Source organism: Bos taurus, chromosome 10 (assembly GCF_002263795.3).
Source record: "Bos taurus isolate L1 Dominette 01449 registration number 42190680 breed Hereford chromosome 10, ARS-UCD2.0, whole genome shotgun sequence".
NCBI classification, from domain to species: domain Eukaryota; kingdom Metazoa; phylum Chordata; class Mammalia; order Artiodactyla; family Bovidae; genus Bos; species Bos taurus.
In genome coordinates, this window is record NC_037337.1 from 26,167,210 (window position 1) to 26,188,579 (window position 21,370).

The 21,370-nt window shown below is 44.0% G+C and overlaps 1 protein-coding gene across 2 annotated transcripts; it reads right to left on the minus strand.

Moving 5' to 3' along the window:
• Positions 1-3,633: 3,633 nt before the first annotated feature.
• RNASE2 (ribonuclease A family member 2) lies at positions 3,634-4,534 on the minus strand. 2 transcript variants are annotated; one of them, NM_001105511.1, is given in 2 exon segments: positions 3,634-4,295; positions 4,470-4,534. In NM_001105511.1, a coding segment is annotated over 1 exon segment (477 nt). In that variant the 5' UTR covers positions 4,291-4,295; positions 4,470-4,534; the 3' UTR covers positions 3,634-3,813.
• Positions 4,535-21,370: the final 16,836 nt, after the last annotated feature.

The window sequence follows — 21,370 nt, forward strand, 5'->3', positions numbered from 1 at the left end:
AGAATTTTGTACACCTTAATCTCCCTCACCTGGCTCTTTCATTTCCTCACTGTACTCCCCTCTGGCAAACACCTGTTTGTTCTCTGTATCTATGATTCTGTTTTGTTATGCTTGCTCATCTGCTGTTTAGATTCCACATATAAGTGACATCATACAGTATTTGTCTTTCACTCTCTGCTGTTTCACCAAACGTAATACCCTCTAGGTCCATCCATGTTGTCACCGTCTCTCTCCCTTATGTGATTCAAGTGGAAACACGGTGTGTAAAATCTCAGTTCCAGACAAAAACCAATCACAGGGTTTAGATCAGATTCCTCTCCTCTCACATCTCCTGACCTGACCCTGGGACCCTCTTGCTCTGATCTGAGGGTCATTTGAGACAACCCTCTTTGTACCCTCCAGAGGAACTTGCTTTGCAATGTTCCTGATGTTAGACCATAAAGCACAAGCAGTAACAATGTGAACTGCCCGTTCACTTCATGCTGGACCTTACAGAGTGTGTTGCTATCACTAACGACTTTCACTCCTCCAAGACTTCTTTGAGACTGGGTACTATTGTGAGCATTTTACAAAATTGGAAATGGAGGTCTAGTGGACCCCAAGGAACGTGTCCTTGGAATATGCTGATGTGGACAATTAACTTTTCTAATAGTGGCCACCGTGCTGCTGGCCTCAGGTTTAATGCAGCCAGATCTTGAATGTCTATCACAGAGGGTGGTGGAAGCGAAGCCTTCCTTGCTCTGCGTTGAATCCTCACGCCTCCTAAGAAAGATGAGCTACTTTTAAGCTTTAGGGCCACCACCTCCCTCTGACCCCAACCCAACCTTCAGCACAGGAACTGGGGAAGCTGAGGAACAGGGAAATAGCAGGAAGAAGGTGGGGGAAGCCTAAGGGCAGGAGGGAGAGTGTGGTTCAGGGAGGGAGAACAATAGGGGCTTTGTGAGAGGATGAAGGTACATTTTCCTGCCACAAGGAAGTCTCCTCTGTTCCCCTCTCCCTCCACTTTGAATCCTTCATTAAAATCTGATCATTTGAAGTTGAAAACAGAATCCCAAATCTGCACTTCTTCTTCTGCTGTGTTGCCATTACCTTATCCCTTGCCTCTGGGATTTGGCCTGGGTAGCATGAGTTCCTGACTGTCCCACAGTTCCTGCACAGCTGGCAGACTCGTCTTCAGGTCACATTATTAGAGTATGTGACATGCTCCATTGGTACCCCATAAGAAATTGCTCTTTACCTATCTTCACAGGTATGAAGCACCTGAGCCTCATTTCCCTCTATCATTAATGCTCATGATTAAAATGCTCTTGTCCTGTAAAACTAATTTTTATTTTTCTTTTTTTTTAAATTTTATTTTTAAACTTTACATAATTGTATTAGTTTTGCCAAATATCAAAATGAATCCATCACAGGTATACATGTGCTCCCCATCCTGTACCCTCCTCCCTCCTCCCTCCCCATACCATCCCAGTGCACTAGCCCCAAGCATCCAGTATCGTGTATCAAACCTGGAATGGCATCTCGTTTCATACATGATATTTTACATGTTTCAATGCCATTCTCCCAAATCTTCCCACCCTCACCCTCTCCCACAGAGTCCATAAGACTGTTCCATACATCAGTGTCTCTTTTGCTGTCTCATACACAGGGTTATTGTTATCATCTTTCTAAATTCCATATATATGCGTTAGTATACTGTATTGGTGTTTTTCCTTCTGGCTTACTTCACTCTGTATAATAGGCTCCAGTTTTGTCAGGCCCTTTGAATGCTTTCTCTCGGTGTGACTATCCCCTTAGTTTCTGAATGACCAACTTCTCATATTGCTCAGAATTTACTCCTTTTTGGGTCCCTGACAACCACACTGCAGATTGATTTCTATGAACTAACTGAGACCCACTACAGGTGGCCTGCTGCGTGGATGTGAGACCCGTGGATGTGGAGGGCCAACAGTCCTACCCTTTTTTAATAAGGGACTTGAGCATCTGTGAATTTTGAAATCTTCTGGGTTGAGGAACGAATTCCCTGAAGATACCGAGAGATAGCTGTACATTGTATTCCTCAGTATAGTTTTCCTCCCTGACACCTATCACCTGAAAAAAATAATTTTCTAAGTTCAATTCTTCTCAGTAGAAGAGGCACCATAAGGGCAGGAGTGTATCTGTGTTTATATTGCATCCGCACGACCTTAGAAAACTACCTAGAAGACAATACCTGCACATCGGTTATCTGTTGAGTGAATGAAGGGATGAGTGATGGGCGAGGGGAAGACGACACAAGGCAGAGAATGATGGGGCAGCTGAGTTAACTGTTAGAGAGGCTGTGTCCATGTCTGGGAAGAGACACATGCTCTGTAGAGACAAGAAGGTTCACCGCATCCTGCATCATGGCCAATGTGACTCCAGCCTTGCAGTATTCCAACTCCTCCTTCTGTTACTCCAAAGCATTTGGAAGAGTGAAATCATGTCTTTCCACTGTTTATTAACCTGAAGTCAGTGGTTTCTGCTGAGCTCCAGAATTTTCCAAACCTAAGGTCTCCATGCAATAACTCCAACCAGAGGAACAAATCTTCCAATGGCTTCTCCAGAGAAGATGCTCCAGTGCAGCTGGTGTGTGCAGTACTACCAAGAGCAAGAATGAATGATCATATGAGGGGGGTGGGAGGAAAGGAAATTGCTATATATCTGGAGCTGGAAAAGGAGCTGATATAAAGGAAGTCAGAAACACCAGACTCAAGGACAGAGGTACAGATTTGATGACAAGCCACCTCTGTTTTATTCTGTGTGAAGTCCTGCAAAAGATTCAGCCTGTCTCCCAAGCAATCCCTTGAATGCTGCTCCTGACCCCAGTGTGTGAGGAGCTTTCCCTTCCTGCTCCTCACTGATTCCTGAGTGCAGCTCTGGGATGGAGGGAGAGTAGGGGCTGTCATTATTGGCTTCCTTTTCTGTCAGTCTATTTCCAGAGTCCTGGAGCCTGTGCCCCTTCCTGACCTGAATGTGAATGAGCCACTGACCGATCCTTGGGAGAGGGCCTCATTCCAGGTCTCCTTCCTGACCTTCTCCACCACATGACAGGCTGCTGCCTCCTCCAGGGCATAGAAGTTCTCAGAAAAGGGTGTCACCCCTTCTCCAGGTAGTACTAGAATCTGATCATGTACTACCCGAACACTTTATATCATTCCACATTAGACTCAAACTGGATCCACCCCTAGGATGACCATACATACCTGAAGATTTGATATACTTATTTAAAAATGGATCTCTGAGCCTAAAATTTGCTTTTTTCTTTTGGTCTTATCACAATTATGATATTCCCCTTTCTTTTCATTTTTACACCATATAGTTTACTGCTATCATTTAGTGTATGATTCTTCGATCAGAATAAAATACATTTGTTTCTAGTTACTGAGGACTCTGTGCCCCCTGATATTGAGACAGTCAGCTATGAATGGAAGCCTCGGTTTCCTGCCCTACAGCAGAGAGAAGGAAAAGTCTGCACAACTTCAAGACACAGCAACCTCTTATCCTCATGTCTCTCATTTTCCCACAAATCTCTGTTGAGAAGGAGAAATGCCTCTAGACCAGGATGTAGCCACACGACAGAAGGGCACAAGCAGACACACAGAGCCTTGTGTGTAATGTTGTACAGTTTATTGTGGGTACATATGTAGCTTCAGCTGAGCAAAGCTTAAAGGGCACAGGGGGGCTGGTGCCATGAGGACTGATGCTGATCTCCTGGGAAGATCGGGGGATAGGACTGCAGCCATGACCATGGGGCTTGGCAGGTAAGCACAGGCCAAAGTGCTGACCCCAAATTTAGATGATGTTATCCAAGTGAACTGGAACCACAGGGTACCTGGGACTGTCCCGAGGTGATCTGTTGTCACAGGCAACGATGAAGATCCTCCATGCCCTTGTCTGTTGGTATTGGCAGTTTGTGTAATTCAATGCAGGTCTTGTGAGGTTGCAGAAGGTTATAGGCACTTGGACTGAGCTATTATGACAGTTCATCCTGCCTGGTTTAGAGCAGGTTACATTTGGGGTGTTACAAATACCAGCTACATAAGCAAATGTTCTGTGGAGAAAAGTATTTTTATTTTTACATACCATTCTGTAACGGTTAACCACTCTCATTGCGGCATTGCATTGAGGGTGGGCCATATTTATGTGCTGAATCTCAAACCACTGAGCCCGGGTTAAAGTACCAGGTTGGGCATGGAGTGAGATCACCATTCCCAAGAGCCCCAGCAGCAAAATGAGACGAAGCCGAGAATCCTGCTGTATTGGAACCATGTTTCCTGTGAAAAGAAGGGTATATTTTGCATCCCAGCAACTAATAGTACAGTCCCTCCTCACTCACCCAGCAGACCCTGGCTGTCACTGTGTTTCTAGCTCCTTTCTCCTCACCCCAAAGTCTGTCCTGTGCCCTGGGCTCTAACTTCAGCCCTAGGGCTCCTTGTCTTACCCAGTACCTCTGCTGTGGCTCCTGTGAGAACAGATCCAGCTGAATGTCCTGGGGCTCAGGGGCAGCTGGTGTACCCCCATCCTTGGGACTGGAGATATAGAGCAGTCCCTGTGGGTGGGGCCAGCAGAAGCACGAGGGTTCCAAGTTTAGGGCATGAAGAAACCCGCAGACTGGCACAGGGCCCACTCATGCAATGAGCCTCTTTGTTTCATCATTTGCCAATCTGTGTGTCCCCAGGGACACACCACTGCTGCTTCTCTTGTAGGAAACCTAATTCTAGGCAGATGCCTAGAATTGAACAATCTAGGATTGTTCAGGGCCCAGCTCTGCCACTGGGTCTGGACTTTCAGATAAAAAGTATCACTGGCTGCAGAATGGCCTTAGATTTTATAACTTAGCTTGGGGGCAACACATTGAAAGACTAAAGTACATAAAGGCAGGCCCAGTACTCAGCAAATAAGGGTCAGGGAGGCTTGTTTGCACAAGAGGAATTCAGGTCTCCGTTTAATTTTTAGTAATCGTCCCGGTTCCCTCTCACCCAAATATTCTTTATCTCTTCACCTCCCTGTGCTGGAAAATTGAGCTCTGGATTTCTCATTGCACAAAATCCTATAAGCAATTAGTTTGCATCTATGAGTTTCTGTTCTTGTTGTCTTTTTTTTTTCCTGCTTCCCATGCACTGAATTCTCTTTCTTTTGTTTTTAGCCTGGCCTGATTTTTGCTCTCGCTTCCTGTGAAGTAGCATAACCTTAAACACCTAAAAGAAAGTCTGTAAGATCTACCAGAGAATGAACATTTAGTATTAAAGAGGGGATTCCAAGCTAGAGCTTGAATTCTTGCATTCTTTTTAATCTGTGATATTTTCTACAAAACAGTCTGCCTTAGAGCCACCATTTATCTTTCTAGTACATTTCATTTCTCATTGTTAACAGGAAAAAACTTTTTTAATTTATAAAATGAGCATTAGTGGATAAGACATTGCCTTCCTGGAACTATGGAAGTCATAGCGTATAACTTGATGCATGAAACATACTCTTGGTCCTCAGAGAAGCAGAGAAAAATTATGGTACACCCGTGATTTTATTACAGTGTGATAGAGGTAAAAACATTGTGTGAAGACATTTTTTGAGGGGCACTTCAGACAAAGGGATAGGAAGGTTTCCAGAGGAAATGTCCATTTGAGCAGGGTTATAAAGGATAAGTAGCGTTTAGGGACTTTAGGGAATAAATGAGCATTCTAGACTTAGAAGATGGTGTGGGACACTGTACAGACAGGAAAAATGTATTAAGGTATGAAGAGCCTTCAGGTAAGAGATGTTAAATCTCTGGTCTAACCTCTAAGTTAGAAAACTAGATTAGGTCCTTAAATGGTACTGTACAGTCTGCCACGAAAATTAATCCAGGTTATTTATTTTTACTGTCTTTCTATATTTCTGTCATCTAGAAATGCAATTATTTTACCATTGATGTCTTTAAATAAACATTGACATAATGGTGACCTAGATAGGACTCAGTTCAGTTCAGTTCAGTCGCTCAGCCGTGTCCGACTCTTTGCGACCCCATGAATCACAGCACGCCAGGCCTCCCTGTCCATCACCAACTCCCGGAGTTCACCCAGACTCACGTCCATCAAGTCAGTGACGCCATCCAGCCATCTCATCCTCTGTCGTCCCCTTCTCCTCCTGCCCCCAATCCCTCCCAGCATCAGAGTCTTTTCCAATGAGTCAACTCTTCGCATGAGGTGGCCAAAGTACTGGAGTTTCAGCTTTAGCATCATTCCTTCCAAAGAAATCCCAGGGCTTATCTCCTTCAGAATGGACTGGTTAGATCTCCTTGCAGTCCAAAGGACTCTCCAGAGTCTTCTCCAACACCACAGTTCAAAAGCATCAATTCTTCGGCACTCAGCTTTCTTCACAGTCCAACTCTCACATCCATACATGACCACAGGAAAAACCATAGCCTTGACTAGACGAACCTTTGTTGGCAAAGTAATGTCTCTGCTTTTGAATATGCTGTCTAGGTTGGTCATAACTTTCCTTCCAAGGAGTAAGTGTCTTTTAATTTCATGGCTGCAATCACCATCTTCAGTGATTTTGGAGCCCCCCAAAAGAAAGTCAACCACTGTTTCCACTGTTTCCCCATCTATTTGCCATGAAGTGATGGGACTGGATGCCATGATCTTAGTTTTCTGAATGTTGAACTTTATGCCAACTTTTTCACTTTCCTCTTTCACTTTCATCAGGAGGCTCTTTAGTTCTTCTTCACTTTCTGCCATAAGGGTGGTGTCATCTGCATATCTGAGGTTATTGATATTTCTCCCGGCAATCTTGATTCCAGCTTGTGCTTCTGCCAGCCCAACGTTTCTCATGATGTACTCTGCATAGAAGTTAAATAAGCAGGGTGCCACTAATCACAACTACTAATTTTAGGTAGTGTGCTTTTTCCTCTTGGTTGTTTTCAGAGAACTGGGTTAGTATAACACTTCAAAGGGACCTTTTCCCCTCAACATGAAGACACGTTTTTTCATGGAGAATAAATTTCTAAACCTTTCTTAGTCCTGAGGCCTGCCACATGCCCTCTTCAGAAAGTTAGGGTCAGGGACTTTGCTAGTGGTCCAGTGGCAAGACTCCACACTCCCAGTGGGGCCCTGGTTCGATTCCTAGTAAGGGAACTAGATCCCGGGTGCCAAAACTAAGAGCTGGCACCACCAAATAAATTTAAAAAAAAAAAAGTTGTGGTCAGGTAAAGGATCTTGATTTGAATCAGATCTCTACTGCTTCTGAGAAGTGATATGCTCTACGTACTATTGACACTTGGCCACGTGGAACACACCAGAGGGTGGGCTACTTTAAGCCATATGGCCAGTTATGCAGGGCCATGAACACAGGAAATTGTGAACTCTGTAAATAATAACATACTTGTCAGAACTATTGTGTGAATTAAACAAGAGTAGCTAAGGATAGTAAAGTTAAAAAAAGAGACAGTCCTCTTTTCTTGGCTAATGATCAAGCAGAAGTTAAAAGATATTGAAATCTAGTTATGATATCCCAACTCAATTTCCTGACTGCTGTTATCAGCTCTTGCCTTGTTGCCGAAATAGACAAAAGGCTTTTGAGGCTTATCTACCAAGAAGCCCTATCAATATAAGATCTATGAAATCTACTTATACTACAACCTGCAGCTGCCCCTCCCCCACCCTCATTAGCAGGTCTGCTGCTGCTGCCAAGTGGCTTCAGTCGTGTCCAACTTTGTGCGACCCCATGGATGGCAGCCCACCAGGCTCCCCTGTCCCTGGGATTCTCCAGGCAAGAACACTGGAGTGGGTTAAGATCCCACAAATGTGTTCCCCCCACCACACAAAAAAAACAAAAACAAAAAACAACCTAATACTCAGGAGAAATAGAGACAGGGAAGGCTGTTTGCAAAGGAGGAACCCAGGTTCCTTTTTATTTTTAGTAATGTTCCTTGTTTTTAATTCACATAAGCTTTCTCCATCTCATCATTTCCTGATGCTAGAAACTTAAGCCTTTGAACTTCTTGCTGTTCAAAATTGTGCAGAGGTTAGTACAGTTTGTTAAGTGCTTCTTGAGCTCTTCCCTCTGTTTCATTTGTATTGGATTTATTAATTTTCAGTCTGAACCTGATTATTGCTCCTACTCTATGTCAGCCAACAATCTGAAAAAACACAGAAGACTTTCTGTAAAAGAATACAATCTCGGTTTCGAGGATCTTGCATTGATTCACATTTGTGCTGTTTTCTGGTCTTCCCCAGTGGCTCAGCGGTAAATAATCCACCTGCAGTGCAAGAGATGCAGGTTTGATCCCTGGGTTGAGAAGATCCTCTGGAGGAGGGCATGGCTACCCTCTCTAATATCCTTGCCTGGAGAATCACATGGACAGAGGATCCTGGTGGGCTACAGTCTATAGGGTCGCCAAGAGTCAGACATGACTGAAGCGACTGAGCATGCACGAACAGGCTGTTTTCTACACAACTCTCATGTACATGCCCAGTGCTTATATTTCATTATGTAAATTGGGAATTTTCTTCTTGTAAATCAGTCATTTAAGGACAGTGCACTCTTCCTGAAACCGTGTTAATCACAGGATATACCAAGATACATGAAATGTAGTCTAGATTCCCAAGTAACCTATGGGAAGTAGAGAAACTGAATTTGTGATAGAAGGACAATAATATTGCTGGTGTAAGCATGATTTAATGGGAGTTCAGGAGGTGGAGGAAGTTACTTTCCTTGATGGGTCCAGGAAGGCTTCTAGGAGGAGGCTGGAAGCCTCTTCTGTGCTGGGTCATGAGGATGAGCAGGAGTTTGCTGGGCATTAGGGTAAGGATGAGCATTCTGGACAAAGGAATTGATGTGCAACAGTGCACAAAGGCAGGGAAGGCCTAAGTGCTAAGAGACATTAAGTCACTGGTCCAGCTTCTAGGTGAGAAAAATTGGGATCAGACTCTTAAACTGGCATAATATCATCTTTCAACAAAATGAATTCATGTAGTTTTTCACTCCCTTTCTGTATTCTTATCTGCAAATGTGATCATGTTACCACTGATGTCCTTCTATAAATCTGGACACAAAGGTTGACCTGAATAGGACTGAAGGCTGAGCTATTAGCACTGTGCTGTGTCATCTTGTTTTGTGGAATTCCTTAATTATTTTGAGTATCAAGTAGCTTTTTGTATATATACTGGGTGTGAAATATTTTTATAGGTGCGTGGATGTGTGCTGAGTTGTGTCAGCCACGTCTGACTCTTTGTGACCCTATGGACCATAGCCCGCAGTCTCCACTGTCCTTGAGATTCTCCAGGTGAGAATACTGGAGTGGATTGCCATGCTCTCCTCCAGGGGATCTTCTCGACCTAGGGATTGAACCTGTGTCTCTTATGTCTACTTCCATTGGAAGGCAGGTTCTTTACCACTACCACCACCTGGAAAACCCTTTTTATAGGTTGTTCAGCTCAGTTCAGTCGCTCAGTCGTGTCTGACTCTTTGCGACCCCATGGAACGCAGCACACCAGGCTTCCCTGTCCATCACCAACTCCTGGAGTTTACCCAAACTCATGTCCATTGAGTTGGTGATGCCATCCAACCATCCCATCCTCTGTCATCTCCTTCTCCTCCTGCCTTCAATCTTGCCCAGCATCAGGGTCTTTTCAAATGAGTCTGCTCTTCGCATCAGGTGGCCAAAGTATTGGAGTTTCAGCTTCAGCATCAGTCCCTCCAATGAACACTCAGGACTGATCTCATTTAGAATGGACTGGTTGGATCTCCTTGCAGTCCAAGGGACTCTCAAGAGTCTTCCCCAACACCACAGTTCAAAAGCATCAGTTCTTCGGCACTCAGCTTTCTTTATAGTCCAACTCTCACATCCATACATGACTACTGGAAAAACCAGAGCCTTGACTAGACGGACCTTTGTTGACAAAGTAATGTCTCTGCTTTTGAATATGCTGTCTAGGTTGGTCATAACTTTCCTTCCAAGGAGTAAATGTCTTTTAATTTCATGGCTTCAGTCATCATCTGCAGTGATTTTGGAGCCCCCCCAAGTAAAGTCAGCCACTGTTTCATTGTTTCCCCATTTGTTTGCCATGAAGTGATGGGACTGGATGCCATGATCTTAGTTTCTGAATATTGAACTCTAAGCCAGCTTTTTCACTCTCCTTTTTCACTTTCATCAATAGGCTCTTTAGTTCTTCTTCACTTTCTGCCATAAGGGTGGTGTCATCTGCATATCTGAGGTTATTGATATTTCTCCCGGCAATCTTGATTCCAGCTTGTGTTCCTTCCAGTCCAGCCCAGCGTTTCTCATGATGTACTCTGCATATAAGTTAAATAAGCAGGGTGAAAATATACAGCCTTGATGCACTCCTTTTCTTATTTGGAACCAGTCTGTTGTTCCATGTCCAGTTCTAACTTGTTCTAAGTTCTAGTTGCTTCATGACCTGCATACAGATTTTTCAAGAGGCCAGTCAGGTGGTCTGGTATTCCCATCTCTTCCAGAATTTTCCACAGTTTATTGTGATCCACACAGTCAAAGGCTTTGGCATAGTCAGTAAAGCAGAAATAGATGTTTTTCTGAAACTGTCTTGCTTTTTTGATGATCCAGAGGATGTCGGCAATTTGATCTCTGGTTCCTCTGCCTTTTCTAAAACCAGCTTTTATACACGAAAAGGGTATAAAAGTGAATTAAGAATAATGTAGCCCTTCTGCAATGATTTAGAGTCTCAGTGGGCAGCAAGGCTGTAGAACGTGAAAGTCGCTCAGTCGTGTTGCAAAGAGTCATGACTCTTCCATGGAAGTCCATGGAATTCTCCAGGCAAGAATACTGGAATGGGTAGTCTTTCCCTTCTCCAGGGGATCTTCCTAACCCAGGGATTGAACCCAGGTCTCCCGCATTGCAGGCAGATTCTTTTCCAGCTGAACCACAAGGGTACTCAAGCATCTATAATATGAGGCAAACCCATATACTCCAGTTATAGGGGTCTGTCTGGTTCAAAAGCCGATCTGATTGGCTTAGTCAGTGGGTTTTGTTGATGATGTTATTTTTTAATGTTTAAACTAATTTTTGGAGTCCATGATAACCTTTCCAAAGAGGGATTTTCATATAGAAAATATGATCCTTGGCTTGCCTTAAAATAGCCTCAAAGTGTGGCCATGTAACCATCAGCCAGAGCTGAGTAGAATAGGCCACTTCTAAAAAGCTCAAGAAATCTTCCCTGGCTCCATTCCTCCCTCCTGACTCCCATCCTGTCTGTTCACTCAGGGATGATACCTATCCGACTCCTGTACACATTTGGGTTCATAAGCTGTCAGACTTGTTAACAGTCCCAAGAGGAGTCTGGCTGATACTCTGCCTGATCCCTGATCATTCTTCTTTAGATTGTGTTCAGAGAACATCCCCAAACATAATTTCTGATAGTTTCTTCTATAGATTTTCGCTGCACATTTTTAACTGCCCTCCATTTCCTTCCAATCAAACCCAAATGATTCAGCTGACAAGAAAGATCTTGGGCTGAGGATTTGTTTATTTGAAAAGGGATTAATATAAACCCATAATTAAACTGGAATTCTCAGGATGATTTTTCTTTAGTATCAAAAGACTGCTAAAAGTGAGCTCATTCTGTTATTTCATTAGCTTAATAGCCCCATCTGTATTCCAACAGCCACTGAAGTAGCAGCCAATGTCATTATGCTATTATTTGTAGTTGAGGGACATTGTAAGATATAGTCTTGGGAAAAAAGTCTTTTGCACTGTGGTAAAAACAACTGTTGAGGGCTTTGGCCACAGGGTTTCTCAAAGCCATCTTGATGTTTGGTACTTGAAATTTCTTCAGCCCTAAGCTCTTGCAACGTGTGCCCTTAATCTGCTGATAGGCAGTTGCCAACTGTTAATACATTCCTGGACACAGCTTTCCTAATGCAGTGGCTGTTACAGGGGCAACAATGAACACTGCTTGCCGGCAAGGAAAGAAGGACTGTGGTAATAACATTTTATAATTAAGAACACTGCTTGGAGTAGCTTTTCTTTTGAACAGAGTTGATTAAATATGACCAAATCTTTGATTTTTGGGTTCATTTTTTCCTACTGTGCTTGGGTTTTTGGGTTTTTTATTCTTCTGTAGGTGTAACTGTTTGTAAAAATATGAAATGTGTACAATTGGCGAGAAGTGAGCTCACTGATGTCAAGGAGTACACAGATAAATATTTAAGGTGTTAATTGTTAGGGATTTATTTTAATGTGATGAATAATCAGTGTGTCAAATCTGTGTTTTCATATGTATTCTGGCTTAGAACAAAATTGTGTAAAAACTGAGTTGATAAAAGGGAAATGTTAATGAATAATACAATTGGAATGGAGCTATCATGCAGGATATCTGATGTCTGGGAAAGCTTGAGATAAAGTCAGGCTTACCTGGGTCTATGCCCTAATTGGCTTCTCAGTTTGAGCTATTCCACTTGTTTCTCAATAATAGACGTTACTCTGACAAACAACTAATCTCAAAAATATACAAGCAACTCCTACAGCTCAACTCCAGAAAAATAAACGACCCAATCAAAAAATGGGCCAAAGAACTAAATAGACATTTCTCCAAAGAAGACATACAGATGGCTAACAAACACATGAAAAGATGCTCAACATCACTCATTATCAGAGAAATGCAAATCAAAACCACTATGAGGTACCATTTCACACCAGTCAGAATGGCTGCGATCCAAAAGTCTACAAATAACAAATGCTGGAGAGGGTGTGGAGAAAAGGGAACCCTCTTACACTGTTGGTGGGAATGCAAACTAGTACAGCCACTATGGAGAACAGTGTGGAGATTCCTTAAAAAACTGGAAATAGAACTGCCTTATGATCCAGCAATCCCACTGCTGGGCATACACACTGAGGAAACCAGAAGGGAAAGAGACACGTGTACCCCAATGTTCATCGCAGCACTGTTTATAATAGCCAGGACATGGAAGCAACCTAGATGTCCATCAGCAGATGAATGGATAATGGATAAGAAAGCTGTGGTACATATACACAATGGAGTATTACTCAGCCATTAAAAAGAATACATTTGAATCAGTTCTAATGAGGTGGATGAAACTGGAGCCTATTATACAGAGTGAAGTAAGCCAGAAGGAAAAACACCAATACAGTATACTAACGCATATATATGGAATTTAGAAAGATGGTAACAATAACCCGGTGTACGAGACAGCAAAAGAGACACTGATGTATAGAACAGTCTTACGGACTCTGTGGGAGAGGGAGAGGGTGGGAAGATTTGGGAGAATGGCATTGAAACATGTAAAATATCATGTAAGAAACGAGTTGCCAGTCCAGGTTCGATGCACAATACTGGATGCTTGGGGCTAGTGCACTGGGACGACCCAGAGGGATGGTATGCGGAGGGAGGAGGGAGGAGGGTTCAGGATGGGGAACACATGTATACTTGTGGCGGATTCATTTTGATATTTGGCAAAACTAATACAATTATGTAAAGTTTAAAAATAAAATAAAATTAGAAAAAAAATAATAGACGTTACTGCTGATAATTTCTAGCAGTAAGGCTTTCCCTTTGATGCCATTTATAGAGGAATTTGGGGGCTCTTAATTGTTAACGTATGTTCTTCCTCCAAAGCCAGGATATTTTCCTGTGTGGGGTATTATCCCATGCTTCCTCTTGTTCTTACGTGAGAGGAACAAGCTTGTTTGTCTGTTAAAGTGCATGGCTTTTTAAAAACAGAGAACAAGGTTTGACTCACAGCTCTGCCCCTCACCAACCATGAGACCTCAGCCAAGGAGCTTACCTTCCCTTATCCCAGAGAAAGAGTAAAATTCCTCCTGCATACTGTCCACAGACATCCTAGGTCTACTAGTGGGTCATGCTGGGTCTTGAGTACAGGTGAGAAAACACTAGAAAGTGTAGGGAGTGTTACCTATTGGGCAGCCTTATTGGGGGGCTTAATTCCAACTGCCATGTATGAAATGGGTGCATCAAAGAGGTGGTGGCTTTCTTATTATTTTCAACATATTTTGCCTTTATTTTCAGCACACCAAGAGTCATAAAAATTGTGAATGATGCACAGATATTTTACACTGCATCAGTTCAGTTCAATTCAGTTCAGTCGTTCAGTCGTGTCCGACTCTTTGCGACCCCATGAATTACAGCACGCCAGGCCTCCCTGTCCATTACCAGCTCCTGGAGTTCACTCAAACTCACGTCCATCGAGTCGGTGATGCCATCCAGCCATCTCATCCTCTGTCGTCCCCTTCTCCTCCTGTCCCCAATCCCTCCCAGCATGAGAGCCTTTTCCAATGAGTCAACTCTTCGCATGAGGTGGCCAAAGTACTGGAGTTTCAGCTTTAGCATCATTCCTTCCAAAGAAATCCCAGGGCTGATGTCCTTTAGAATGGACTGGTTGGATCTCCTTGCAGTCCAAGGGACTCTCCAGAGTCTTCTCCAACACCACAGTTCAAAAGCATCAATTCTTTGCTGCATAGCACCCATCAAAGCTTCCGGTTAGGTTTAATGAGTTCCAGGCCTTTTGCTTTCCTATTCGACCAGAGACTCGTGAACCTCGCTGGAGACAGCGAAGAATGGAACTACTCTGCTAATGTACGCTGACTGACAGCAAACTATTCAGGCCTTCAACTGACTGGATGAGGGCCACCCACGTCAGGGCGAGGAATCTGTTTTACTCAGTCTACCAATTTTTAATTTTTTAAATATTTGTTTTTATTTATATGGCCATGCCAGGTCGTAGTTGGGGCACATGGGATTGTCAATCTTTGTTATGGCATGAGGGCTCTTTAGGTGAAGCATGTAGACTCTTAGTTGAAGCATGTGGGATCTAGTTCCCTGACCAGTGATCAAACCTGGGCCCTCTGCACTGGGAGCACAAAGTCTTAGCCACTGGACCACCAGGGAAGTCCCCCTAGTCTACCAGTTTAAATATTAATCTCATCCAAAACCACTGTCACAGAAATACACAGGATAAGGTTTGACTGAACATCTGGGCCCCCCATGGGCCAGTCAAGTTGACAGAAAATTAACCATCACATATACACACATGTATGTATATATATTACGATTATTTTATTTCAGGTATCGACTTATTTCCTATGGATTTAGGCATAATCTTTTAAGAAAATAAGTTTTACATAGTAGAAAAATTCAGAAATGAGGATTGCACTTTCTGTAGACATTCCTCTCCCACACATACACCCTTTACCAGGAATTCCTTTATCAGGAATTCAGAGAATTACAAGAGAACTTGTTCTGTTCCAAATCCTTCAATTAACATCTGAGAACTAGAATCCTGGAGTGATTTATCTAGCTGACACAGAAAAGTAGAGATAAAAGTGGGAATTAAACACATGGCTTCCCTAGTGGCTCAGTTGGTAAAGCATCTGCTTGCAATGCAGGAGACCCAGGTTTGATCCCTGGGTCGGAAAGATCCCCTGGAGAAGGAAATGGCAACCCACTTCAGTATTCTTGCCTGAAGAATTCCATGGACAGAGGAGCCTGGGGGGCTATAGTCCATGGGGTTACAAAAAGTTGGACACGACTGAGTGACTAACTTTGACTTTCAAACACATGGCTCCTTGATACAAGGATTCCATTAGTACCATGTGGTTATTTAGAAATGAGGTGGATCGGTGTGCTACCTGTAGAGATCTCTAGAAGAATGTGCAGAGTCAAGGTAGTGGGATGGAGGGAAAAGAAGAGGGAGGAGCTTGAACTGGATGCTCATGACAAAGGAAGGGAAGACAAAGTGAGCCTATCACGTGAGTACTCAGACAAGGGAGGAGAAAGAGAAGGGGAGAGTGCTGAAGGTCTGGGGTCTGAGGCAAGAAGGACTGGTAATTTGGGGAAAGTGAGATAGAGATCTCCTCCTCTCTGTCTCTTCATTCCCTCCTCTAGGACAGAGAACACGACTCAGATCCTTTTCCGACTCACACCTAGATAAGACAGTCTTCTTCTAGGCCAAGAACTTTGTCAGTCTCCTCAACTGACTCCTTAGCTCCATAAGTAGAAGTTAGGGGGCACTCCTTGCACTTGAAATGAGACCTCCCCACCCCAGCCGAGTTGATTCTCCAGGCTCAGCAGCATCAAGTATGGCCAATCACTCCCTCCTCCTTGATGATTCTGACCTGGCAGTGGGGCTTCTGTGACAGAAACAAGCGTGAAAAGCCTTTAAGATCAGTCTGGGTGCCCTCAAGACAGACAGACCTGTCAATCGGCATGTTGGGTCTGGGACACCGGTGTCTCCTGGCTCTGTCATGACCCTTAGTTTAAAATGCTACTGGTAGCTTCGCCTCATTGTCCTTCTTGCTGTATTTTCCCCACAGAGCTCATCATCCCGTCTATACAGCTTGCATACTTTATTATGTTTATTCTCTCTCTCTCTCTTTTTGTCCGCTGTATTCTCTGATGACTCCCACATACCTCTAACAGCGTCTCACACATAGGTACTCAAGAAATGTTTGCTGAATAAGGCTCCTCAAATCAGTTGCCACTACACAACATTCTCAAGATGCCAAGGTCACTGATGGATAGCGGCTCCATGCCAACCTTTACCATTTTTTGTGCAACTAAAGCTCCACGCCGGTTACCCACGAGGTCAAATGGGGGGGCTGGTATAGACTCCCCCTTTCCTAGTAGGACATGTGCTGCGATACAAGCCCCTTCTTATCTATGGGGACCCTCAGTCCGTTCTAATGCTTCTGGCTCCCAAATCCGCACCCCTCGCTGACCCCACGCAGCTGCCTCTCTCACAACGTAAATCAGCCTTCCGCCAGCAGAGGGCAGGAGCTGCTGCGAAATTCTGTGCTGGGCTTGCGCCTCGTTCCAGTCTGGCCTGTTTTCTTGGCTGGTTCTCCCCTGTTCCTCGAATTCCTCGCCCTCTTCCTGGGCGGGATTGAAGGACACAGGGGCCCGGAGAGTCAGCAAGTTCTTGCGTGCGCGCGTATGTGCTGATAGGATGGTGGGCATCTATACGGGAAAGTCATGTTCCCTCCCTGGGATGATGTTCTCTGGGCTCACTGATCGATCGGCCCACGGCAGCTCGAATAGAACTCCGATGGCGCTGACCCAAGGCCCGGGTGACCGGACCCACAGCGTTTTTCTTCGGGTCTCTTCACCCGCAGAGCTTCCGCCACTGAGGCGCAGATCAAGGACTCCTGACAGGGGTTTCGATGCTCTACCCATAGGGCCTCCGCTTCCTTCTTAGAAACAAACCCTAGACTTGCAAGCACAGCCTGAGGAGGAAGCCCTGCTAGAAGAGGAGGGGGCCTGGAGCTGCGGAGACCCCACATACAGGCTCAGCGCCTTTGTGCTCGGGGGAGGGTTCCCACGGCCGCCTCCTCGGTCGGCAGGGGGCGCTGCGCCGCCTGGAACTTGCGGGCCGAGTGGGACCAAAACTTAATGACTTTCTGGTTCTTTAACCTGGCTTTGAACTTTCAAAAGGCTCTTTTAATCACTGAGGAAAACCTCAGGATAGTAAGCAAGTAGGTTTCAGATTATGAGCGCCTACTGTGTACCAGGAACTCTCCATCACGAAGGAGGCTGATGTGCTGAGGGAGGCAGGTGGAGGAAGGAGGGAATATCTGCAGCTTTCCAGCTGGGTTTTCCGAGGTCAGCTCTGTGCTGCATCACCCATGGTAGTTTATGTTTTATGTCATAAATATGAGTTATGAGCTTTGAAAGCAAATAGCTTTGTTTGAGCTTTCGATTTCAAAACAAATAGAAAAGTTTGTTTGAGTTTTCTATTACCAGGGACTCTTCCTTGGGTCCCTCGACTGAGAAGGGACTATAGTGAAGTAGTCTATTTGACTTTTTCCTTTAAAAACACACAGATGCGTGTAAATGACAGATGTAAATTCAAACATACTAAGAGAGCAAACCTAGTAAAAAGAATGTTGTCCTCTTGGTTCTTGGTCCAAATTTTATTTTCCAGATGCAATAATTTTTCAGTTTTTTGGGTATACTTTTACAGTCTTTATATCATCTACATGTTACAGGCATTTATAAGTTTGTTGACAGGTGGATAGATGCCTCTTCCCCACCTCCCCCCCATAAGTAGTAACATTTTATATTCAGTGTTCTACATTGAATATCTCTTTCCCACTGACAATATATTTTGGACATATTCCATGCCAGTGGCAAGAGTGTTCCTCATTCTATTTAATGTACTGGTTGCTTCAGTTGTGTCCAACTCTTTGAGACCCTATGTACTGTAGCCCCCCAGGCTCCTCTGTCCATGGGATTCTCGAGGCAAGAACACTGGGATGGTTTGCCATGCTCTTTTCCAGGGGATCTTTCCAACCCAGTGATCAAACCCGCATCTCTTAAGTCTCCTGCATTGGCAGGTGGGTTCCTTACCACTAGTGCCATCTGGGAAGCCCCTTCTATTTAATGGCTGAATAGTATTCCTTTGTAAGGGCCGGGAGCCAGCATGGGAGTTTCCACCCATGACAAAGTCATGTGGAGAGGCCTGATATGCAAAGGCGAGTCAGGACTCTAGGGGCTCCCCCGCCGTGGACCTGCCTGAGCGTCTACCCCAAAACCAGAATCTGTCTGTTTTACTATTTTACGACTTTCACCAACTCCTCTGACATTAATGCGGGGCTATCCCCGACCACCTTTCTCTGAAGGAAATCAATTTGGAGCTCTAGTTAATTAGCCTCCTGTGCATAATAGGAGTGTTTCAATCTAAACCCCTCAGACGGCTCTCTAATTTGCCTGACAGGTTTACCCAGACTCCTACAGCATACGATTGTTTACAGTCTCCCAACCGAGAGGCACGGGAAGCTTAAGATATTCAAATAGTATAGAGCCTCTCGGAGAGTTAGAAATTGTCAGAATAGAAATAGTAGAAGATTTCATTGTTGAGCCAATGCTTGCTGCCAAGTTTCCACATCCCCTGTATTGTATCCTTGGAAGTGTATTAATTAATATAGTTGGTATATAGAAAAAATAAGTAGTGGCCTTGGTGTTAACAACTTTAGACCCTTAAGGTAATACATTCTTTCCTTTGTTGTAAGCCCACTGCACCTTTGCCCTAAAGGAATGCAACTTTATCTAACACCTTCGGAGGATGGCGCCAAACTTTAAAATAATTACTCTTAGAGAAAATAAGTCTATGGTTGACAAACCTTTATCAGAATCATAAAACGTTAACAGGTCTTCTGGCCAAAAGATGATGTAAATCACCTAAACCATTTGTATACGTTAAGTTTGCAGAAAAGAAAGCCTGTTCTCAATAAGGATCAAAGACTGCTGACTTTGCATGACTTTACACCCCCTATTATCCTCTATGCACAACTTAAGGTATATAAGCTCCCTTTGAAAATAAAGCTACGGGCCTTGCTCAAAGCTTGGTCTCCCCGTGTCGTTCTTTCTTGCTTCCTTTTCTCTCCTTTTCTTTTCTGTTCTTCCTTCAGGACATATAATTGGAGTGTGGGGGTCCTCTGGGACCACTTACTTGCCTGGGCTTCTAAGACCCACTCGAGAAGGTGCCTAAGGTGGGGCACCTTCAGCGATTCGAGAGGGCGCCTGCGGCCTCCGTGGTCAGAGCAAACCTGATGTCACGGGTTTTATTGACTTTCCGCGTAAACCAGTTATAATGAGCCTCTAATCTCTCTGCTTTGCTATCCTTTTCACCAACGCCGTCCTCCCGAGGGAATCCCTGGATCCAACCGGGGCTGGACCCCGGTATGTAGGGATATACTATTGTATTTTATACAGCCCCATGTTCAGGATATTCTGTTTATTTTCAAAGTTTTACTAGTATAAACAAATTGGAATGAATATACTGGAACAAAAGCAGCAGTATTAAGCATCATGTGTTTATTTATAGTGCCCTGCTATTGGCGGGTTACCTCTGGTACTATGGGTTTTCCTAGGGCCTTATGTTCTGAAGCTCCTATGTGGGTGTAGGGTGGGAGATGCTGTGGCTTGACAACAGAAAACCCTTCCAAATACACATGGTGTTGCTGAACCTAGTGAAGCCTGGGAAAAGTGAATATTTTTGGCACAATTCAGTTGGTTTTTCTTGTAACAGGAATCTGAGGAGTCAGTATCAATTGGGTCAAACTTTGGTCTTTTATGAGACTGACGCGCTGCCCACTGCACTTAGAAAGTGCTTTTAATACTGGAGAGCGTTAAAATAATAACCATGTTTATATATGGAGGATAAGCTAAGATACTGGGCTTCCCTGGTGGCTCAGATGGTAAAGAATCCACCTGCAATGTGGGAGACCTAGGTTCAATCTCTTGGTTGGGAAGATCCCCTGGAGGGAGGGCATGGCAACCCACTCCAGTATTCTTGCCTGGAGAATCCCCATGGACAGAGGAGCCTGGCAGGCCCCAGTCTGTGTGGTTCCAAGGAGTCGGACACGACTGAGCGACTAAGCACAAACTAAGATACCAGGATAGATAACTTATTTTATATTCACACTGAACATATTTAAGAGCATATTGATTGTTCTCATTTGTAAAAGAATTTTAAAATTTAAATCAACCCTCACAATATTCCATCAGGCAGGTATAATTATCCCCATTTTAGAGATTATACTGAGGCCCTGAGAGTGACATAATAGCAGGTAGAAACAGAGCTTGATGTTCTCCTTCATTGTGGCTGCTCCTTAGAGGGAGGCAGGATGCACAGTAGGTTTAAGGTAAGTGTCATCCGTGTAGGTTGCCTCTGAGTCTTTTGTCTAAGGAGGGCGTATCATCCAGGCTGAAATACCTGCTTTATCAGGGTTTTGTTTCCAAGGTAAAAATGTTGTTTCCTTAATAAAAGGTATTTATAGGAATATATTTATATTCATATTTATGAATTATATTTATATTTATTTTCATTCAAAAAATTTACTTAAGCATCTGACTGTTTGAGACACAAGTACGATGAACTGAGGCCTTCTATTTCACGTGGTGGGTCTCAGCCAAAACCTTTGATCATTTCTCCCTTTATTCAATGGGAAAATGTCAAAATGACAGTAGGTTAATCGTGTGCACTCAGGTGGTGATGGGGTCAGGTGAACACAGGCTTATGCTAAGATGCAGATCCCTGATTAGAAGTACTTGTAGCTGGAGTTGTCTTGGGCTCCCAAGGCAAATGGTACCTCCACTTCCTCTCACCTTGGAATAGCCCCAATATCGAGACACTATCGAATTCCATCATAGGCTTATGAAGTCAGAGTCAGCTAAAGTGAGTCCCAAATGCCAGGGTGGGAACAGGTGATGACGGAATCACCTGAAGGAAGATTTGGAAGTGCTGACTGCTGAGCTCCTGAATTCTGTCGTTTTCTAAATGCAACAAAGGCATAGGCAAGATTCACTTTGTGACTGAGTGGAACACAAAGACTAGGTATTGGTGATCACCACAGTGCCAT

What these genes read in the sequence shown, in the direction of transcription:
- RNASE2 (XM_010809128.4), bottom strand. Translation starts at nt 4,290, where the DNA reads ATGGTTCCAATACAGCAGGATTCTCGGCTTCGTCTCATTTTGCTGCTG.